The sequence below is a fragment of the Peromyscus leucopus genome, chromosome 6 (assembly GCF_004664715.2).
Source record: "Peromyscus leucopus breed LL Stock chromosome 6, UCI_PerLeu_2.1, whole genome shotgun sequence".
Taxonomy (NCBI): domain Eukaryota; kingdom Metazoa; phylum Chordata; class Mammalia; order Rodentia; family Cricetidae; genus Peromyscus; species Peromyscus leucopus.
The window spans coordinates 83,578,989-83,597,729 of record NC_051068.1 but is presented as its reverse complement, the minus strand read 5'-3'; the positions used below and the strand labels follow the sequence as shown (position 1 = coordinate 83,597,729).

General features: G+C 44.1%; 1 protein-coding gene across 2 annotated transcripts in view; it reads right to left on the bottom strand.

Annotated features, from left to right (window-relative positions):
• LOC114699958 (calcium-binding mitochondrial carrier protein SCaMC-1) overlaps positions 1 to 11,505 on the bottom strand; it is a 41,218-nt gene extending 29,713 nt beyond the window's left edge. Inside the window, exon 1 of one of the 2 annotated variants that reach the window (XM_028879325.2) lies at positions 10,930 to 11,505. In XM_028879325.2, the coding sequence (XP_028735158.1) occupies positions 10,930 to 11,112 (183 nt within the window). In that variant the 5' untranslated portion in view covers positions 11,113 to 11,505. Of the gene's footprint in view, positions 1 to 623; positions 860 to 10,929 lie in introns of those variants that run through there. The other variant, XM_028879328.2, reaches the window with a different exon arrangement.
• Between the last annotated feature and the right edge of the window lie 7,236 nt (positions 11,506 to 18,741).

The window sequence follows — 18,741 nt, the reverse complement described above, 5'->3', positions numbered from 1 at the left end:
CTGCTGCCCTGCTTCCCACCATAATGGTCATGGTTTCACACTCTGAAACTGTAAGCAAGCCCCCGATTAAACGCTTTTCTAAGTTGCTTAGTGTCTCTTCACAGCAGTAGAAAAGTAACTAAGACGTGCCAAAGCTACTAATCTAGGCCTCTGGTGACATGTGAGAACACTGAACGGGTTGACCCCCTAAAACAGAACCTTAGCCAACAGCAAAAGCAATCAGAAGTTGGAAATGTGATTATAGCCACAAGGAAAACTGAGAAATATTCTTGAGGATATTAGCTATGAGGATGACCTTGAACTTCTAGTCACCCTGCCTCTACATCTTCTGTGCTGGGATTAGAGGCCTGCACCACCACAACAGTATATACAATACGATACAATATATACTACACTATACTGTACTATACTATACGGTATTGGTGACCTAATCAAGCAATCTACCTGCTACCTACATCCCTAGTCCCTGGATTATTCTTAATAAACATAAGCAGTGATAAACCAACAACATCTCAAAGGACCCAGGTCAAGTTCGGGAATGTATGAATTTGGCTTCATTCTGCTTCAGGAAGCCTCTCTAGAGGTCCTGGCCCGGACATCAATCTGAGCTTTGTGAAGCCCACCTGGTCATCCTCCAGAGATTGCTGGACCCCTAAATCCTCCAGGCCTTCCTGAAATTCAAAGATGTCCAAAGCTCCATCTTCATCATGGTCCAGATACCAAAAAAGGTCTTCATAGAGGGAATCCATCTGCAATGTCTTCTGCGGCCAGCGTGACCCCTACTATGGCCCTCTGAGTCCCCCAGGGGCAGAAGTCCCCAGGATAGGACAAAGAAGATGTCTGTTCAAGATGAGAGAGAGGGGCCAAAAACAAAGCATCTGCAGGGGTTACCGCATTGGAAGGAGAGAGCTTCATTCTAACCGTCCTGGGAGTGCAGAGGCCACGTGCAGGGCAAGAACCACTGAGCTACTCCTGGAGAGGGATTCGGCCCCCAAGCCCGCTGGTCTGGTCGGAGACCCTGCCTCCACGCTAAGTTCATCAGCAGCCAAGACAGAACCAGCCATGCCCCGCCACAACTTCCAGAGACCCCAGCACAAGACTGTCTAACAAGGAAGTTGGCGTTTCGTCTTGTTTTGTTTTATAAAAACGAGAGAGTACAGCGGAACTGGGCTACTGCTCTGTAGTCCGCTAACAGGAGTAGAGGTCACCTGACCACTTTGGGAGACTGTGTGTGGTTTGCGGCTTGTTATTGTTTTCTGGGATGCTGGGGAAGGAATATGTTGGAAACACATGCACGTGCTAGAAAATCCCTAATCGCTCCACCACGGAGTTTTGGGTTCAGTCTAAGCCAACCATTTTGTCAATGGGCAGATTGTACCTGCCCAGTAATCCTCTTTTTAGGGGTGAACCGCACCAGACCGGCCGTCATAAAGACTGAAAACAAAGAGAAAAAAGCCCGTGTGGACTTTTTCTTCTGTGTTCCCTCCATCTCCACCTCCCACCCCTGGTTTTTTATCTTTTATTTTCACCCACTATCCATAGTCACTCTGGAGGCAAAATTGCTCCATCCGAACACCTATTGAGAGGCACTCAGAGGACAATCCCCAAATGACCAGATGTTAAGGCAGCTGGACTCCAACGAGAAGGCAGGAGAGACTGTTATTAGAATCGGTGGCTTCTTAATGCTCACCCTCCAGAGGCATGGGAAGCCCAGAACCCCTTATTCATGTACCTGTGGCCCCTCATGCAGCTTCAACACAAGCGTGGAAGTGCCGTCCACAGGAAAACTCCCTGCTTTTACATGACCTACTTTTCAAACTGAATCATTTTAAAAATGAAAAAAGGTAAATTGAATGTCGCCCAGTGAGATGGCCCACGCCTGACACTTGAGGATCAGATAGAAGGCTCCTGAATGCGAGGCCAGCCTGAGCTAAAGCATGATGAAACCTTCGCTCAAAAATAAGTGAATAAATAAACATTTTAATTAGACACTAAAATTCATAGAGAGAATTTAATTCTGCCATTCTCCGTTAGCTTTGGCTCTGTACTTCTCATCACAGCGAGTGCTGAGAGCAGGACAAAGGCCATCACAAATCCTAGACAGACTCCCTCAGGGAGAAAGTTGCACCACAGTTAAACACAGGCACTGCCGTAAACTGTGCTAAGACACTTTCCCAAGAGCTGTTGAGCAGGGGTTAACAGGTAAGGCTGTTTCACAAAACCTGTTGTGGCCCAATCGTGAATGAATTATCCCACAAAAGAGGATTTTATTTTACTTTTTAGACGTCTTTATTTTATGTGTATAAATGAGTGTTTTGCCTGCTTGTGCATTTATGTGCATTTCTTGTGTGCTGATGCTGCAGAAGGTCAGAGGAGGGCACCGAGCCCCTGGAACTGGTGTTATGGATGGTTGTGAGCCATGGTGGTCTGAGGAACAGGGGACAGTGTTTTGTCACTACTGATTTCCCACAAATTCTAATTTTTCCACTTTTAATGTCATTGTGTTCTTCTCTGCCCTCACCCATCTCTCCTGCACCCTCTTTCTAGCTTTTTGTTTTGTTTTTAAGTCAAAGATTATACTAGAACATTTTAAAAGATAGCCCCCAAATGTGGGTATTATCTGAAATATTCTGACGAAAATAAGACACAGTTAGGACACTGGAGATGGAGGAAATAATCTGAAATTTAATGTTCAGACACAGAAGCCATGAGTAACACAATGCTGAAGAAGAGTCGAGAAACTTAGGTGGAAGTCTGTTCATACACTTATGCTTAGAAGACTTCGAAACAGTACAGCATCCTCTACTTCTGAAATTTGGACTTACAAATAAGGCAATACAAAATAATAAAGGGAAGTATGCCCAGGGTGAATTTACATTTTGGGGTTCTTTCTTTGGTCCACACTTATTTTGTGGCAATATTATATGAGTATATGGGAGAGAGAGAGGGTATGGGACTGGAGAGAATCAGGTGTTCCTGAATCCAGGTTCATGCTAGCAATTTAAATAAATGTGCTCAGTTAACTTGCGAAGGTCCAGGCAGTTTTAAGACTACGCCGTCTGCTATAATGTCACAGGCAGAGCTCCTATGCTGATTTTCTTAGGATACACTAGAGTCATAGAAGCCTGGGACCTTTGAAGCTGAGAAGATTGCTGTATGGACAAAATGTTTGGATCACTCAGCTTCTGTGCGGCCGTTAACTTACCTTATGTACGGGTATCCAGAAGTAGGGCTTTCCTGAGTAATTAGTTCCTAAGAGTGGAGCCCTCATGAGTGGCATCAGTGCCCTTGTTAGAGCCAGTAGACCTCACTTGCCTCTCCTACCATATGAAGATGGCTCGTAGATAGAGCTTTTAATAAAAGCACATGTGAATGGCTATAGGCTTATGGAAAGGTACCTTTAAGATACACCCTAGCACATGGCTCAGTGCTTTCTGTAGAAGTATCCTGTGTTTGGATCCCCAGCGTCATATAGAAAGCTAGGCATGGTGGCATGCTTCTGTAATACTAGCACTGAAAATTCAGAAATAGGGAGATTCCAGGGCCTCAGTGCCCGGCCAGTGCAGTCAAGTGATGAGCTCTAGGTTCCGTAAGAGCCCTGCACAAAAGAGAAGGTGAGGCACAGTAGAGGAAGACAGCCAACATTGACCTCTGGCCTTCATACACACTTGCAGAAGTGTGCACACGTGCACACACACCTTCACACATATTAAAAGATGTGGTGTCACGTACTAGATGACAAACCTCTTGGGGACTCTATGTCAAGAACGGTTCAACGGGGCAAACTGATCTCAGGGATCATCTAGGTCTTCTATTCTATAACTTTTCATTTTTTCTTTAAAAAAGGGACATTTTATGTTTTCATAATCACAGATGGAATAGAATTGAATGCAAAACAGCAATTTAGCAATGTTTATTGCTTTGCTTTAATTTTCTCAGGTTTTAACCCCATTTAGATCATCACAATTTTTCTCTGAACAATGGAGATGTTAGGTTAATGTCCCCCCTTGTTGTGATGCTGGGGATCTAACCCAAGCCTTCACACACACACACACACACACACACACACACACACACACACACACACACACACTATACCATGGCCTACTGAGCTTGCAGCTCCAGACTCCACTAATATCTCTACTATCTGAAACTTGATAATAGAGGCGCATTTTGGGGCATCATGGCAGGGAGGTTATGGAATAAGAAAAACAAGGGAAGTCTAGCAACATTCTCATCAAATGTTCTAATATGTACAAAATCAGTATCTTGTGTATTTTCCCCACAGTTTATATTCTAAAAGCTAATGTTACCTTTTCTTTGTGGAAGTAAAACTTCTGAGAGAGGAAAACAAACACAGAGAGAGAGAGACTCCTTTATAAGGTCTAAGACAGCCTTCTCCTGGGGAGCATTCCAAGCCTAGTCAGTTCCCTTCCCAAATTCCCAACAGCCTGTGGCCCCCGACTTTGCCACAGCAAGTCTGTTTATCTTTTTTTACTTTCTCTGCCTCGAATTTCTCCCATTCTTCCTGATATATTACCATGATTGTTGAATGAAGCATCTCCTCACTCTTACCCTAATCAATTCAGAATTATTTATTTATAATAATTTTTTTAGTTATTACACATGTAGATAAATAAGCTTCCATGGAGCAAGATTCTGTAAAATGCTACTTAACCTCTCTTGTCCACTCTGAGTTCAAAAGTCTTACCTTTTTATACAGTGAAGCAGAGTTGACTGATTGGGTTCATGAAAATGCCAAAAGGATTTGCTGGATTGAATGAAGTTCACTGTGAAATATGGATCATTATCTATCATACATTAGCTTAGTCATGGTATATTACGAGCTATGGAATCAGACCAGAGTTAAATGCTTTTACCAGTTGCTATATTCAGGGTCATAGTCAAGTCATTGAATTCCTAGAAAGTTCAAATATAAAGTGGAAATGATTAAAAATCATCCCAAACCCTAGGACAAAGGTTTTTATTTAGTCAGTGTTATTGAACAGTGTAAGACAAAGCTCATTAAGCTGGGGTGCAACAGTGAACAAATCCAAGAGGCATGAGCCATCATGGTATCCCTAAAACTCTTGCTATGTGTTAGTTGGTTAAATACATAAAAATCAACAAGCAAAGAACGAATAGGGCAATTTCGAAAAATGAAAAGAGATACTTGATAAAATACTTGCATATTATAACATGACGCTATCAGCCTTGTGGTTTTCTTCCCTGTCAATCTTGAAAATGCTGTCAGCTGGCTTTCCTGACTATCTATCTTGGTTATGACTTTGGTCTTTTCTGTGTGGTCACACAGGTACCTCTTATAGAGGTGCATTCTCTACCCAAATACATCAGTTGTGACTCTGAATCCTCTACAGTACACAAAGAAGGCCTGTTCCCCAAGTCCAGCAAAACCCCCTTTTGTGGGGCTGGAGTACTCGCTGCTTTTGTAGGGGACTGAGGTCCCAGGAGAACTTACATGGATTTTCTCTCTTAACGTCAAAGTAAGTGGCTCAAGGAACATCATGAGAGCAGGGGCCCAGAGAATGTAAGAGCCAGAGGTGGGGAGGGGGGCGTGCTGTGAAATGCCATCCCCCAGACATGAAGTGGCTGTGGAACCCGTGAACTCAGCAGCAGTTGTGGTTACCTGCACAAGGTCTGCGTAATAACAAGCCGGTTAAAAATACCAGTGTGGAGTGGGAGATGTTCCCAAGGCTCCATCCCTGCCTGAGGCGCCATTCACAGCTGCTGGGGGAGGCAGAATCACTTTTCGTTAGGGGGGCCGGCCACAGGGAGGCTGCCCAGGCCAGTGGATGACTGCACAGCCATTCACATATGGGCTGCGTTCTTTAGTTAACTAAACAAAAGAGGGCTTGGAGCTGAAAGGCAAATATACTGGGGAGTGGGCTAAGGGACGGTGAAGAGAGGGAGTGGAGGTGGATATGATTAAGATGAGTTGTATCCATGTATGAAATTTTCAATGAATAAATTTAAAAAAAGAGAAAACGGGGGTCATAGCATCAAAAATGTAGCACAGCAATTTCACAACTAGATGGCTCTTAATTTTGACTCAGGATTGCCTGCCATAAAGTCTTTCTCTTCCTTCAGTAATTTTGGAATACTTAGTGCTAAATTTATTGTAAAAAGCTTGAAAATATGAAGAAGAGATAAAACTAAGTGAAAATCTAGGGATTTCCCTTCAAGGTAAATATTTGTTTTAGGGACAAACTATTATCGTGAAACTTGAAGAGTTCCATTGTTCTTCCCCCTGTGAACTCAAACAGACCATCTCCTCAGTTCTTGACAGTACATCAACGCCTGGCCATGCCTTAGTCAATATCTCTTGACTGAGTCATCAGATTGAAGTATTTTATTGGCTTGTTTCCCAGATATGATGATGAACTTCAAATGCCAGTTTGATTAGTATATAAAGGATGTGCATGTAACCAATAACAACATTTCTGGGTGTGTCTGTGAGTAATTTTGGAAGAGATTAGCATTAGGATCAGTAGACTGTGTGGAAGGCATATGCCAATCCACTGAACAGAACAAAAAATTAAAAGCATGAAGGAGACTAAAAGGCACTTCTCTTTCAGGATGGGAACATTTATAAAAACTATTATCCTAAGTGGAAGGAATTGGAAATGCACAGACTGTGGATCAGTGGCGAGTGGGGGCAAAAACAATGTTTCCTCAAAGCAATCTACAGCTCAATTAATATGTGCCATCCTTGGACTTCACAATTTCCATTTTCCAAAATGTATCCTATGATAATGAAAATGTGGTACATATACACCATGGAATACTGTTCAGGGACATCTGTTAAGGGAAGTGAAATCATGGATTTTGCAGGTAAATGGAGAGACCATGAAATAATCATATTGAGTGAGGTAACACAGACCCAGAAAGTCAAGCATCCACGTTTTCTCTCGCTGGGGGCTCCTGCCTCCAAATCTGCAGATATAAGTATGTAGCCTGGAGTAACGACAAAAACTAGGAGAGTAAAACAGGATCGTTGCCAGGATAGGGGTGTTGGGGAGCAATAGAGGAGGATAGTAGTGTACCAGTGAACTGATCCGGGAAAGGGGGGCTCTTCAGGTGGGGGAGGGAAGCAAACACAGAAGAAGGAGGGAAGGGGGTAAAGGGAACGGTAGGACACAAGTGATCTGATGGGGATTAGCGGAAGGGGCACTTAGGGACCTGGGAAGAGGAAGTGGGTGAAGTAACAGTAAGGATGTCTGAAAAAGCTGTAAGGAATCATGCCATTAACTATTTGCCTAAAACTAATTCTAATACCTGTAATTCTATATATAAATATGCACTTATAGTTTTGGGGGATGTTTTTGTTTTTGATTTATTGTTGGTGTTCTGTTTTGTTTTGGTTTTTGCTTGTTTTTAGAGACAGGGTTTCTCTGTATAACAACCCTAGCTGTCCTGGAACTCGACTTGTAAACCAGCATGGCCATGAGCTCACAGAGATCCGCATTTACAGTTTTAACAAACTTTTCTCGTCTGGGATGACAATGCTCCCTCCAAGAACCAAAGACCTCCTAACCAGACATGAGAAGCCTTCTTTAGGGTTGTTGGCCAGTGATGTCCAAGAGACTCCCCCCAAATTACAGCCTATTGCTCCTGCCCTTGGTTGCTGAAGACACTATCACTGCAGAAACAGGGCCCAGAGGTCCCTGAGCTGGAACTGTTCGGAAAGCCTCCTCTCCAAGGATTAGGTTTCATGGTACCAAAAGATGCCACTCAAGCTTCCAGAGGAGGGAAGCAACCAAGAGTCGAATCTAGCTGTAACACCTATGAAGCACAACACCCAGCATGGCCCAGTAATCCTAGGGGGCATTAGTGGCATGCATACCTTGGTGGTAACCAACAGCTCTCTCATTGGATTCAAGACCTTCTCAAAAAGAGAGAAACCATGTCTGGGACAGGAAACCTGGCTTGCTACTCAGTGCTAGGAAAGTCATAGATATTGCAGGAGAATCTACAACCACTAATTTACTAAACTTGCATAACCCTTACGGACAATTTAAACATCTGTCCTTATACCGACAGATAGGTGTCGTGTTCACCCCTCATCAAGGAGACTTCTTGCAACAGACAGAGACCACTACAGAAAACCACAAACAATCAAAATGCAGAGTTGTGGAGCCCAGACCCAAAGGATACATCTCCAATACACTCCCACACCTAAGGTTCAGGAAACATTGTAGAAGATGGGGAGGAAAGATTGTAAGTGCCAGGGAGTTTGTTATGAGGTTGTGTTTCCTAGTAATGTCAGAAACGACATCCCTAAAATCTCACCAAAATCTCGTCCAATGTCTGTCCAAATAGGAGCTGAACAAGGATAATAGACACGCCAAAGTGAAAGGAGAAAAGCCCATGAGGCCTCAGCCCTACCCTGGGACCTACAGGTAAATAAGGAATGCTAAAATTGGGAGAAATAGTCTTCTCCAAGGAAGAGCACACAATACCAAATGGTCAGCCCTGAAAACATGCATACGAGTAGCATTATACAGACTGAGCAGGTTATATTTCAGCATATATATATGTGTATATATGTGTAATGTAGTATTTAATAAACATTGTGGAGAGGCTAAGTTTGAGAAACAAGGGAGTGTATGGGAGAGTCTGAAGCGAGGAAAGGGAAGGAAGACATATTGTAATTACGTAAGGTTTTTTTTTTTTTTTTTTGTTTTTCGAGACAGGGTCCTGTATAACTTTGCGCTACTGGAACTCAAGGTAGGCCAGCTGGCTATCACAAGATCTGCCTGCTCTGCCCGAGTGCTGGGATTAAAGGCATGCGCCACCACCGCCCGGCTATGTAAGTTTTTTTAAAATGTATCTTATGAAGAGAACTGGACCAAATGAGACAAAAAATAAAAACAAATAGATTCTAGTGCAATTTTATTTGACACAATTTTGAAACTGTCAATAAGCTAAATGGCAGAGTATTGGCAATCTATTTTATAGACATGAAGTAGTGTATCATACAGTCATTAAAATGCTGCGTCGTAGTACCTGACAACCTCTTTGGTCTCAAGATCCTTTCAGAATCTTGAAAATTACTGAGGACTCCAGGAAGTTTTTGTGTATTGTAGGTATCATGGCCCATTCTAGTGGGATTATTTTCCTTCCAAGGACCCTGCATAGGGGACATGGCTGACTGACATCATCTGGCCTCCAGCCATGGTACCTTCGGATACACTGCAAAGACATCCTGTCCCTGGGCTGCTCCAGGCAGCGACTGGATTCGCTGGGGAACTCAAAAAAAGTAGAAAATGAATCCCTTCTCACTGAGGAGTAACTATTACTAACCTTTTGCAGAAGAATGCATTAATCTGGGACTAGTTTGATCATGCCAGGCATGACCACCGGTAGTGACACTATACTCTGAACAAAATATAATTTATATATTCACAAAATATATACATTTATTAGTGATAAACCTGAGCTGCCCTGCTATATATGCTTATATATACATAGTTTTTACCTAATTTATTTTATATATAATACATTTTGAAAAATTTGACTTTTTCTCCTGATTCTGAGTGGTTGTTACTGTGGGGTTTTGGGAGTTTTGTTGTTGCTGTCTGCTTCCATTCACTCAGGTTTGACCCAAGTAAGAAGAGGACAGAGCCCAAGCTGACCTGTAACTTGTGGCAATTCTCCTGCCTCAGCTTCCAGAGTTCTGGGATTATAGGGCTGCACAATCATGCCTGGCTACTCCCTCTCTTTTTAAAATCTCACCAGATGCTTTGTCTCCTTTTATTCATATTTTCAAAAAACAAAAACATCTAGGAAATTTAAAGCACTCTTAAAATGATGCATGAGTCAAAGAAGTCGTGCCAGTGATTAGAAAACACGAGGAAGAGAATAATGCAAACAAATAACCCCTGGCATACCTGTGAGATGCAGCTGTGGAGAGCCTAAGAGATGCTATCACTCAAAATTAGCAAGTCAGGCCTCTGATTCAAGAAAGAGGAGAAAATGAGTCAACCCAGAGTGAGTAGAACAGACACACTCAGCAAAAAGTACCCAAATTTGGTTCTTTCAGAGTGTGTATTAAATAAGCAAACCTATGGCCAGAGTGAAAAAATGGAAGGAGCAGAGATCAGACATGAAATATGTAATAATCCTTTGGGCAAAATGGGTCGCTTCCAAAACACGTTGTAACTTACTAAGAGGACATAGTAAAGTGAAGAGGCCTCTATTAAGGACATTGACACTGAAAGAGGAGTTTTAAATATAGACACAGAACAGTTGGTAGCCCTCGAAGTAACTCAAGCACGTTCCTCTTGGGACAGGAAAGCCAGTGCCCTCTTGCACAGCAGCGGGCTGGACAAGTTCCAGATCCCGTGTCCCCACCCTGCCAAGGGGCCTGGATGTCAGAGGCACAATTTATATGACTCAGAGGAAGTACAGTTGCTTTACAACAGGTCAACCCTTCAGATCAATATGTGTACTTAGGGCACTAACTTAGGAAGTCATAAAAACGGAATGTGGCCTTTCCCACTCAACCAGTGCCTGGGAGCACTGAGGCTTTTAACCGGTTTTTGAAACAATAAACTCTAGTAGTTGTAACAAAGTTGCTTCCAGGAGATATAAAGTGTCTCTTTCACCTAATCTGGGACAGAAGTCTGACAGTTAAAACAACCATGCAGGGCTTGCAAAGGACAGGGCAAGTGACGAACCAAGAACCAGAGGTGCTCTCAAAACGAAAGCGATGACAGTTTTAAGTGTGCAACACTAATTTATCTGGAAAAACACGCGCGCTTTCCAGATCCAACTCTCAGGAGCTCTTCCAGCCCCCTGGCGGGCATAGTTCCGCCTCCTTGCCTGGCCTCAGGCCACCGCCCTCTGGGTACCTGGCTGTGTCCCCGGAGCGCCTTGCAGCTGCCCCAGCGCCCCACGGCGACCCACCTCCTCGGCGTCCTGGCCCAGTGGGATGCCCAGGCTCTGCAGCCCCTGCTGCAGCTCTCCGATGTCCACCACGCCGTCTCCATTGCGGTCCAGCGCCCGGAAGAGCGTCTCGTAGCGCGTGGGCGGTTCCGCGTCCTGGCAGGCGGCGGTGGGCAGCACGAAGGCCCGCAGCCAGCGCAGCATGGTCCCGGGGAAGTCACTGCGGGCTGCGAGCTGGCCCGGCGCGATCCGGATGGTGAGGCCTGGCTGGGTGGGGCGGCAGCGGCAGAGCCTCTGGAACGTCGTCGGGGGGCGAGGCTTCTGGCTCACAGGAACCTAGCTGGGCGCAGGGTGTGGCCGCCCAGCTGCTGCTCGGGGCGGAGCTGGCCCAGGCCTGGGTTGGCTGCTGGGACGGGCTGGGCCAGATTCCCGCCCCCCGGAACGTGCAGGCAGGCGGGATGGGGTGCTCAGACGCGGGAAGGGTTTCTGCTCTGTCTGATGCCCCTCGAGCAAAAAGCTTTGCCTCCAGCTCGTTAAAGCTTGGCGTGCAAAGGTGTTTTTAAGGGCAGGTTGCTCAGCCTCAAAGGCCCATTGGAGAAGTGCTGTTTATGTTCGCCAAAAGGATGGTAGTGGGTAACTGGGGTGGCGAGTCCATTGTGGAAAGGTCTATCAAATCAAAAACAGCAGAGAGGCCTTTTTCAGAGAACAGCATCGGTCACCCAGGAGGTCGTAGAGAAAGGAGGGGAGATAGAGAAAAGAGGGTCCCTTCCACAGCACACAGAGAAACCTTAGCTCCTTGCGCTCAAGACAAGTGTGATTCTGAGGTTCGGCATACAGTTCAGATGAGACACAGTTTCGAGGATAACGGGAGAAACATTGATCTACAGAGAGAAGGTCCGAGCCCTGATCCTCAGCTGCGTAATTCCAAGGACAGGATGTAGCTTCCCTGAATAGCCTCTCATCGGTAAAATGAGACTATGAACAGCTGCCTCGCCATCAAGTAGGATGCCCCTTGACTGGAATATTCTCCGTTCAGTCGCTCTACTCAGTAGAAACTGTGGTTATATCCTGTTGTCTTCGGGTATTTAAAATGAAAAGTAAAACCACCTGTTTCTTCAAAAGCCAAGGGTCTAAGTTTTTGAATTTACCTCCTTCCCTACCATTCTGTTTAAAACGTAGTGTATGAATATTAAGTCTGTAGATAAGGGCTGCCTGCTGTTAATAAAAATCGTCCTGAAACCTGTTCCTGTACTTCAATTGTTTCCACACTGTAGTCTTGGGAAATAGCCCCTTCCGTGGGAAAAGCCCTTAGACATCATCTGTTCTTGTTACTTCTCCTTGAAAACGGCGTCAAAGGCCCTCTCAGGAGATCTGCTGCTCTTGAGAGAAGACCCTTGCAACCCAAGAACAACCGAAAGGTTCCTGAGTGGACAGACTCCTAAACAGCCAGTACTGCGTTCACAGGAGGAAACGCCTCTCCGCACTGAAAAGCAGTCGCTGCCAGGCAGCTCGCATGATAGGACGTTCTGGAAAAGAACAGATCTGGAACTGCAAGAGTTACGAGTTATTTTTATTGTGGGGAGGGGTGATATCAAGAGCAAAGGGCGGCATGCTGATGGGGGTGGTGGGACTTCCCTAGATCTTGATTACGAAGGTGCTTACAGTGTGTGCTCATCAGAAACCTACATGGGTTTATTTTGTTCTGTGTAAAGAGTCTCAGTAGAGCAGACTTTAAAAACCAGTCTTAAACAGGAACGAAATGGAATAAAGAATTCTTAAACAAGCACTGTGAAAATCAAATATAAGTTTGTGAAGTGGAGCCATTGGTCTGCAGAGCCAGCATTATGAAATGCTCGGAAACAAACTTCAGGTCTGTCTGCCCAGGCTTCCGGCATAGGAATCACACAGAAACAAGAGCGGTGAATGGTTTGGGAAGAAGAGATAAATGTGTGCCACGAGGCAATGAGACATTGGGGAGATTCAGAAATTCGATCGGCTTTTTGTTTGTTGAATCTAATAAAAACGTAGGCCTATCTTCTAATCATCTGGGAATAAGTTTTACTGTTTTATGAATATATGTTCAATGGATTGAGAAACACCGTACATAACTGCTGTAGTTTGGATATGGATGTCCCCAGAAAGCCCTGTGTTGAAATCCTGGTCCTAAGCTTAGCGCTGTGGAGAGGGGGTGGAGCCTTTTGGAGGTGCAGGCCTACTGTGAGGTCTTCCGGCCAGTGGAGGAGAACTGTACCATGGGGGCTGTAGAACCCCAGCCTCTGTTTCTTGCTACCCAGCCATGAGGTGAGGTTTTATTCCACCTCGCACTCCTAGCTGTTGTCATCTACACACACGCACGCGCACGCCCACTCGTGCACACACACATACACACACACACACACACACACACACACACACACACTCCACCCTATCACCCCGTACCCCCAACCGCAAAGTGGCCTATAAGCAGTCGGGTCACGTGACCCCACTGGACTGGAATTTCTGAAACCTTAAGCCCAGGAGAACCTTTCCCTACTTATAAACTGACTACCTCCGCTGTTTGCTATGATGGTGAAGGATGGCTAATACAGACAACAGTCACAGCAAGTTTCTGCATGGGAGAAGAAAACGTCTGTGGACTTCACACGTCTCCATGAGAGGTCTTCCTTTCCTGTGTCTGTTGGTAAGGCCCACGGGCCAGGGGCTCCCACAAAGGCCATACAGAAAACCCTGAACTCATATTTGTTTTACTTGATTCATTTCTGTGGTCAGGGGAAAGTCTAGCATTCAGCCTAATTCAGCACTTCTGCTTTAAAAGGCTTCTGTCCTCCTCCTGTCCTTCATTTCCATGGAAACAGCAGACTGTTTTGACCTCATCCATTTTGATCCTTGAAGACTTCAGCACCGACTTTGGATTTCTTGGGGTGGTAGCGGCTCTGCTTGAATAACCACTCTAGAGCCTCACAGTTTGAGCAGGTAAGCATTTGCTCTTTTTACCAGCAGCTACTGATTGCCCGGATAAAGACAAAGCACCAGCCCTCCACGAGGACCCGCTCTACCCGGCGTGTTTAACAGCTTCACTGTACAGCTACGACGATCATAGGAAAGGGGATCTTATCATGCAGCAAAATATGACCCTGGATGTCCTAGCAGCGTAGTGAGGAAATAACCATTTCAGGTTTAGGCTCCTTCATACCACATTTAAGCTACTTGGAAATTCTATCATACTCTCCAAGTCATTTAGGAGTCCGAATTCCAGGTTAAAAGGCGGATGAATTCTGTCTCTTGCCAGACTATCTACCAACCCCTTCCCAAAATAAATGCAAATAATTCTCAGTTGTAAAAACATGGCACTAAATTACTAACATCACCACCATTACTAAATCATGTGAATACTTCACATTTAAAAGTAATTGTAGCCGGGCGTGGTGGCGCACGCCTTTAATCCCAGCACTCGGGAAGCAGAGCCAGGCGGATCTCTGTGAGTTCGAGGCCAGCCTGGCTACCAAGTGACTCCAGAAAGCGCAAAGCTAACAGAGAAACCTGTTCGAAAAAAAAAAAAAAAAAAAAAAAAAAAAAAAAGTAATTGTAATTGTTTTAAATAAAGAGTTATAACTGGCTTTAAAAATCGTGCCTCAGCACTTTGAAAATTATTTTAAAAGCTGTGTTAAAACTTCAGTGTTTCAATATTTATTCAAATTATGTCCTGAAAACTATACATTTAGTGTAAATAATGTGAATATTTTTAATAACAGTAATCATAGGCAGTGGATCAATCTTGTATATTTCCACTTTATACTAAAATACCGATAGTCTCTCTTCCCTCTGTCTCCTCTGTCCTTTCGTTACCCTCTTCTCTCCATCTCTGCATGCTTCCTTCTTTCCTTCCCTCTTTCCTCCCCATCCCTTTTTCTTCTTTCCTAACTTCTTTACAAGTTAAGAGACGCCAGGCAAGACTGAGGGATGCAAGCTGTGTGGTAGGCATCAAAGGTGCCTGAACAGGATGCCTGACTGGATTGAGTGAGTAGTTCCATACAGGAGAACAATCTGAATGCAATCACGAGGAAACGTCAGATAAACCAGAGTATTCTACAGTCTGTAACCTTTAGATTTGTAAAGATAGTGAAAGTCGAGGAGTGACTTAAACAATGTTCTTGGATGAAAAAGACCAGAAATAGCCAGGTGGTGGTGGTGGCGGCGGCGGCGGCGCACACCTTTAATCCCTGCACTCAGGAGGCAGAGGCAGGCAGATCTCTGTGAGTTCAAGGCCAGCCTGGTCTACAGAGTGAGTTCCAGGAAAGGCGCAAAGCTACACAGAGAAACCCTGTCTTGAAAAACCAAATAAAATAAAATAAAATAAAAGAGAGAGAGAGAGAGAGAGAGAGAGAGAGAGAGAAGAGAGAGAAACCATAAATAAAAGAAGTTCAGCATATGACCTGAAAGGATATCATCTAGAGAACAGGTAAAATTTGGATGGAATCTGTGAATGAGTATACACGGGCTGCTTCTTTTCTATGTTGCATGGGCTTGCTAATTTTGCAAACTGGCTTTTGAAGTGAACAAAGCCCCAATATTCTTTAAAAAAAAATTCCTCTTCTCTAAGATGGGTTTACTTACAACAAATTTTCCTTCACAGGAGCAAACTAAGTAAAACCAGCTCGTTATGACCAGAATAAAGTACAACCCATAGTTTATGTAATACTTTCATGAGGTCAGCAGTGTGATACAGTAAAAGCCATCCAGAAAATGAGAGAAGGAAGAAACACTGGTCACTGATGTTCAGTTGGGTGGCCAGGAATGGGGTTAGAGCAGAGAACTTACCTCCCTGCATCTCCCCCATACCGTCTCCTGTGATGTTGCTGGCATCATAGAGAGGAGGTTGGGATTTGTCTAGGAAGCTAGCAGGAAGAGGTGAGTGACGGCAGAGCTTGTTCTATACACCCAGAGTCTATTAGGGAAAAGGAAATGGCACGTGGAGGGTGCATCATGTGACCCATCCTTGGCCTAATATCACAGGGTGGATTGAGTCAGCAGTGGTTTCACTAAGCCTCTGTATAATTTAACCTTCATGACTCTTCTATCAGACATGAAGGATAAACTTTCCAAATACATTTCTTCATTTTTATGTTGGAAATATTCCACACAAGCATTGAAGGCAAGGCTTGATGTGTAGAGTGGATGTGCAATAATTGAGGTTTTCTTACACACCTGTGGAATATCTTCTACTGGAAAAGCAACACACAGTTTCCAGACTTACCCAGTATAAAAAACTCTCTTTACGACACAAAGCTTGACTGCTTTCTCCTCGCAGACATAGAAACAACACCCAGTGTATGAGGAAGACTCTGTAGACGTGGTGTATTGCAACCACGATCACTGTCCTTATTCAGAGACATACTCAGTTTTTTTTACTATCTCTCATTCCCGCCTCCCTACTTTCCAGAGGGAGAGAAAGTTCAAAGCAAATAAAGTTCAAAGGGTTACTGGGAGTAGTCAAGAACGCTCAAGCCAGGAACAATAGCAGAAGTGACCACAGGCTGGAGGGAAGTGAAACTCTTAGCTAGAGCTTTATTACAGTACAGGACAGTGATACACATTGAGCTATTGAAAGCAAAGTTCCTAGGAAGTTTTGTTGCTTTAGAAGGTAAATTAATAACACAATAAGCTACAATGCAATACAGGATTAGGGGTGAGGAGAGCTGGAAAGATATCTCAGTCAGTAAAATGTTTGCCTTAGAAGCAGGAGGACCTGAGTTCAATCCCCTGGCACCCACATTAAAATAATAATAATAATAATAATAATAATAATAATAATAATAATACATGGCAGTGCACACCCACAATCCCAGTGCTGTAAAGGCAAAAACGGGCTCGCTACCCAGACAATCTTGCCTCAATAGGCAAGCTCCAGGTTCATGAAAGACCCTGCCTCAAAAAATAAAGTGGAGGGCCCTGGAAGGGCTCAGCAAGTAAAGATACCTATTGTTAATCCTGATGATCTGAGTTTGATCCTTGGGACCCACAGGGTGAAAAGAAGGAACTGAACCCTCAGTAACTGACCTCTGGCCTCCACACACATGCCTTGGCACTTGCGCACACACACACACACACACACAACACACACACAATCTAATAAAAATTTAAATAAAGTGGGGAGTGATTAAAGAAGACACCTAATGTCAACCTCTGGCCTCCACATGCACACCTACACATGTGAACACATGCAAAAACAAAACACACAAAAGGTGAGATAAAACTACAATAACATTAATTATTTTATATAAACTACTTCCCTGAATCATGTTAGAGTTAGGTACTATTGCAATAATTACCAACGGTCTAAAAAGAAAGGGCTATAATTAAGATTGGAAAAAGACAGGTAACAAAAAGTGGTATAATAACCCTTGCCCTCCACTGAATATACAACAAGTGTAAACAGATGTTCCTTCCCCTGGGTACGGCTCATTCAACTAGTAAGTCTTCACTGAAATGCCTGCTATGTGCCACCCAAAGACCTCCACGGGGGAGAGACAGCAAGGAAGAAACTAGCTGAAGGCCCTGTGTTTATGGAGCTAGTCCAGGAAGGCAGAACACAGGAGTCCAACACTGTGAGAAATTTGGGTCAGGGGCTGGAGATACGGTTTCGCAGTTAAGAGCACGATTTGCTCTCCCAGAGGACTTGGGTTTGGTACCCAGCACCCACATGACAGCTCACAACCATTTGTAACTCCGGGTGTCACAAACGTTCCCTCCCAAGCCACTGGCAGCCACCATTCCACCTGCCTCCATGAGTCTAATCAATCTTGGTACCTCATATAAGAGAACATACAGTGTTTACACTTCGTAACTAAGTTTATCTCACTTAGTATCATATCCTCCAGGGTCATCCATATTGTAATATGTACCAAGATTTCTTCTAAAAGAGAAAGAGCATTCCATTATACGCATGAACCACAGTTTATTGACCTGTAGATGGACTTCCAGGTTGCTTGAACATTTTGGTTATTGCAAGCAATGCTGATGATGAGCAGTAGCTCGATGGATGCAATAGCATTTGTTTTTTTTGCAGACAGCACTAGCGGCTACTTACTGTAGCGCAGCTCTTGCTTTTTTTTTTTTTCCCTGCTTTTGGACTGTTTTTCAAATAGCATAATGTAGCTGGAGATTTCTCCTGTACTGCCAGGTCCACCGCCACTCAGACCCAAATAAACACACAGAGACTTATAAACTGTATGGCTGTGGCAGGCTTCTTGCTATCTAGTTCTTATATCTTAAATTAACCCATTTCTATTAATCTATAAGTTGCCACATGGCTTGTGGCTCACCAGTACTTTTACCATCTTGTTTTTTTTATTTCTCATGGCAGTGGTGTCTGGCAGCGTCTCCTGACTCAGAATTCTCCTGTCTCCTGTCGCCGCCGCTATACTATACTTCCTGCCTGGCTACTGGCCAATCAGTATTTCATTTATCAATTAATCATAGTAACACATTCACAGCATACAAAGCCATATCCACATCAGCGTAAGCTGCTGGACGGCAGGATCATTCTTCTTTTTGGTGATGAGATCTCCTCAGGAACTGTTCTCCAAAGCAGTGGCACCATCCTCCATCAACAGTGCACAGGGCTCCAGTTTCTCCACATCCTCACCAGAACTCACTGTTTTCTAGGGTTTTCTCAATAATAGCCATCACAGTGGTGTAAAATGGGATTTCATTTAGGTTTGAATTTGCTTTTCCTGTGGTCAGGAATATCAAGGAACTTTTATTTGCTTATTTGTGTCATTTGTATATTTTCTTTGGGAAAATGTCAATCTAAGTCCTTTGCTCACTTTTTAA